Source organism: Eubalaena glacialis, chromosome 18, assembly GCF_028564815.1.
Source record: "Eubalaena glacialis isolate mEubGla1 chromosome 18, mEubGla1.1.hap2.+ XY, whole genome shotgun sequence".
In the NCBI taxonomy this organism is placed as follows: Eukaryota; Metazoa; Chordata; class Mammalia; order Artiodactyla; family Balaenidae; genus Eubalaena; species Eubalaena glacialis.
In genome coordinates, this window is record NC_083733.1 from 66827711 (window position 1) to 66831577 (window position 3867).

Below are 3867 nucleotides of genomic sequence, written 5' to 3' on the forward strand. Positions count from 1 at the left end.
TTTAGTACTCTATTCCCACCGTGTTGCTACCTACCCCTTCCTCCAAGTCTCTTCTTGAGTTTCCTCATCTCCTCAACCCTCTCCTCTCCTGGTATTGTATGTGACTGTCGTCAGTTGAACTGTGACCCCCAAAAGAGATATGCCCAAGTCCTAAGCCCCATCACCTTATGGATGTGATGTTAGTTAGGAATAGGGTCTTTGGAAATGTAATTAGGGATCTTGAGATGAGATCATCCTGGATTTAGGGTGGGCCCTAAATCCAACAACTGGTGTCCTCAGGAGAGGACAGACTCACAGAGGGAGAATACCATGTGAATGTGGCTGGGGCCACCAGGAGCTGGAAGAGGCAGGAAGGACCCTCCCCTAGAGCTTTGGAGGGAGGGGACCCCTACCAACACTATGATTTTGGACTTTTGGCCTCCAGAACTGTGAGAGACTAAATCTGTTGTTTTAAGTCACCCAGTTTATGGTAATTTGCGACAGCAGCCACAGGAAACTAATACACTGACCAGTCTCCTTCCGGCCTCAGATCTGTAAAATCCTCATCTGTGCAGTGAGCATAATGAATCCCCACCACCATCAAAGGGCCCGGGGTGGGGGGCGGTTGGTTATTCCATACCCCCTAAGTCCTGGGCACCAGGACTGGCCCACAGGGAGTCTGCTGTGGGTACAGTTAACAGCATTGCGTTGTACACGTACAAACGTGTTCCGAGGGTAGATCTCACAGCAAGTGTTCAGTGCACAGCGCTGTGAATGTACTTAACGTCACTAAATCATACACTTAAAAGTGGTTAAAATGGTAAATTTTGTGGGGGGAAAAAAAAAGGAAAATGAACCACTTGCTGTTATTGTGATCACCCCTCCCTTCCCACCCCTCCCCAAATAATGGAGATGTCACCATTTCAACACCCACTTTACTTAGGCAACAGAAAAATAGACCCGGGCCAGAGGGAAGGGGCAGGCACACATGGAGACCACGTGGGATTACAGAAGCAGGCAGGGGGCTGGGGAGGGCCCAACGTGGGTCTGGTTGAGGGGCCTGGAATTTGGAATCAGAACCGAGGGAAGGCAGTGGGAACATGGCGGTGGATTCGGAATTCCAGAAACAGTTCTGCGTCTCCAGATAGACTGGCACCGGCAGATGGGAGTCTGGGGGCCTGGTTCTCACCCCCAAGGGTGTTTCTCTGGCCTCACTGGTCTTGGGGGCCCAGGTCCTTGAGGGAGGAGGGGGGTGGACGTCTGCCTGCCTCAGCCCCTAGTCAGTTGGACTTGAGCCTGGGGCTCTGGAAGGCCGACAGGGCGATGAGGGTCTGGGCAGCGTAATAGGTGGTCATGACCACCAGGTGGGCATGGGGCAGGGGATGGACGAAGATGTTCCAGGCCAGCATGGCATCTGAAAGCGTGAAGAGCAGGGCGCCCCAGGTGGTACTCCCGCCCCTGGCCAAGCCACGCCACAGCATAGCGGCCAGGACCAGGGAGTAAGCTGTCAGGGGCAGGACCATGTCAGGCGGGAGGTGCCAAAGCAGGAGGCCATAATATGGGATGGAAGCCAGGAGGATAGGCAGCAGGAGGCTAGGCTTCAGGGGAGTGAGGCCGAAGGCCCAGAGGTAGAGCAGGTGGGCCACGGCGAAGGCAGCCATGCCTGGAGGAGACAGGGGTGGGTGCGCCTGCTGAGACCCCGCTTCCCGGCATCAGCTCGTTGCCCTCAGAGCCTGAGGAAAAGGGCCGTCCCCGAGCACCAGCTCCCACCCTGGCCACACCACCCCATCTGCCAGGATTACAACGCTGGCCTCCTTGGTGGTCCTCTTTCCTCCCGCTCTTGGCGCCAGAATGACCTAAAAACGCGCACTGCATTCCTTCCTTACTTTGCTCAGAACCGTCCACCGACTGACACCCCATCTTGCTCAGCCCCTAGTCGGCTTCACCCAGCAGGCACACCCACCCCAGGGCTTCTGCACTTGCTGCCCCTCTGCCTGGAAGGGCCTTCCCTGGAAGGGCACCTGGCTGGTACCCCGCACCCGCTTCAAGACTTTACCTTCTCAGCGAGGCTGTCCTTGACCAGCGTACTCAGGACTGTGACCCCTGGACACTCACACAGCCTCAGGTAATGCTGCCCGCGCCCTCATGGAAGGAGAGCTCCTCGGGGGCCAAGGTTTGGGTATGTCTCCCTCACTGCCATCCATTTCCCAGTGCCTTTGCATGCCAACTGGCTCAAGCACTCGGCAGGGGCTCTGTTGGGGAGTCGCCCCCTGCACCCCGGACCCCCCGCCCCCCGCCGGGGTCCAGAAGGGACAACACAGCACAGCCCCTCTCACCGTGGAGGAAGGCCTCAGGCCAGACGAGGCAGGAGTCCCCCACAGCTGAGCAGAGAAGGGCCCCCTGCAGGAGCAAGCTGTAGCCCCCGCCGGGGTACACGGTCCACAGGACCACCACCAGGTAGAGGATGGGCAGGCACTTGATCAGGGCACCGACCCAGGACGGCTGGTTCTCAGGGCTCCAGAGGAGAAAGTAGACAGCACAGGTGAGGAAGAACGGGCTCAGCCACCTGCCCACATGCGCCTGCTTCGGGGGACAAAGGAGCCGCTGAGCCACTGGAACTCAGCCCAGCCCCCAGGCCCTGGGACCAGGCTCCGGAACCCTCCTGGCCTTGGTCTCAGCCAGTTCCCAGCCCTTGGGGGTCAGGCCTCACCCGGCCAGGAGTTGGGAGTCAGGGCTTCCACCCCACCCCCACCCAGGGACGCCAGCCATGCTGTCCAGGGTAGGGGGGCAGCTGCACAGGGACCAGGACGTCCAACCCCAAAGAACCCAGCCCCCCAGTTCTTCCAGGTCACGTGGGTTCCCAGAAGCCCAGGCCCAGCTCCCACCCCCCACTCCGTGGCTCTCACTTGAGCTGAAAAGCGAGGTTTTCCAGGCAGCCCCTCTTCCCCGGTGTCCATGTCAACGTGTGACCCACCCCAAGTGGCCTGCATGTGGGCACCGGTGGCTTTGGGGGTGGAGGGGATGGCGTGTGGTTACACGTTAACCCGAGGAGTGTCCTGTGGACTCTGGGACTGATAACAGGGCCCAGGAAGATCCTGCCCCCACCCTGGGGATGGCCCTGCCTGGCACCTGCTGATAAGGTGCCCACTGGGACCCAGGGGTCTCTCCTCCTCCACAGCCCCCTGCCCCTGGCTTCCTCCCTTGCCTAGGGAGCCATGGCTGCCAATGCCCCTCCCACTGTGCTGTGCCTGGCAGGTCAGAAGGGAACGGGGTGCAGAATCTCAATGCCCTCCCCTCCATGAGCCGGGGGGAAGGGCAGGGGGCCAGAGCCCAGGGACAGGTCGGGAGACTCCCTCCTCCCCTCGCCGTCCTCGGCCCTGCCTTCCCTCAGGAGTCCCCACCACAAACGCCTGCTGAACCAACAGGAAGGAGCTGAACCAGGAGGCCGTGCCAGCCCTCAGCTCCAGGGAAGGCTTCCCGCGCGTGTCCGCCAGCGCACCTGGTATGTTCACCTTTCCGTTGGAAGACATGGACCCGCTGGGCGCCCACCTGTCTGGCTTGGTTGGCTGCCCCCAACCACCACTGCTCCACCAAGGGGAAAGGGCTCGGGGACATGGCTTCTGCAACACGCTGGGCAGGTGAGGGGGTGCTGGAAGGGGGCTGGTTGGAAGCCCACTCACCACACCTCCCGGGGCCTGCGCGTGCGGACAGGGGACGGCTCGCTGGGACCGGGGCCCAGGTGAGGCCGGGCGGCGCCCAGCAGTCCCCACAGCAGAGCGGGCAGCGTGAGGAGCCCAATCCCGTGCCCCCAGGGCCCCCCCGAGGCCACGACGCGGGAGCAGCGCAGGCTCCCCGACCCCAGGCCCCAGAACTCAAGGTCCGAGCAGC

General features: G+C 61.2%; 1 protein-coding gene across 2 annotated transcripts; it reads right to left on the reverse strand.

Annotated features, from left to right (window-relative positions):
- Positions 1-1259: 1259 nt before the first annotated feature.
- Positions 1260-2969, reverse strand: TMEM86B (transmembrane protein 86B). Of its 2 annotated transcripts, none has more exons than XM_061173916.1 (3): positions 2886-2969; positions 2316-2562; positions 1260-1642 (listed from the first exon to the last, which is right to left on the reverse strand). In XM_061173916.1, the coding sequence occupies exons 1-3, from the start codon at positions 2967-2969 to the stop codon at positions 1260-1262; spliced, it is 714 nt and encodes a 237-aa protein (XP_061029899.1). The 2 variants fall into 2 exon arrangements, with proteins under 2 accessions (XP_061029899.1, XP_061029900.1); XM_061173917.1 differs by having other exon boundaries at positions 2316-2559; positions 2886-2960.
- Between the last annotated feature and the right edge of the window lie 898 nt (positions 2970-3867).

Coding starts and splice junctions, on each gene's coding strand:
- TMEM86B (XM_061173916.1), bottom strand. CDS start 2,969: ATGCAGGCCACTTGGGGTGGGTCACACGTTGACATGGACACCGGGGAA. Junction 2,563..2,885: donor AACCTCGCTTTTCAGCTCAA/GTGAGAGCCACG, acceptor TGTCCCCCGAAG/CAGGCGCATGTGGGCAGGTG. Junction 1,643..2,315: donor GCCTGAGGCCTTCCTCCACG/GTGAGAGGGGCT, acceptor TGTCTCCTCCAG/GCATGGCTGCCTTCGCCGTG.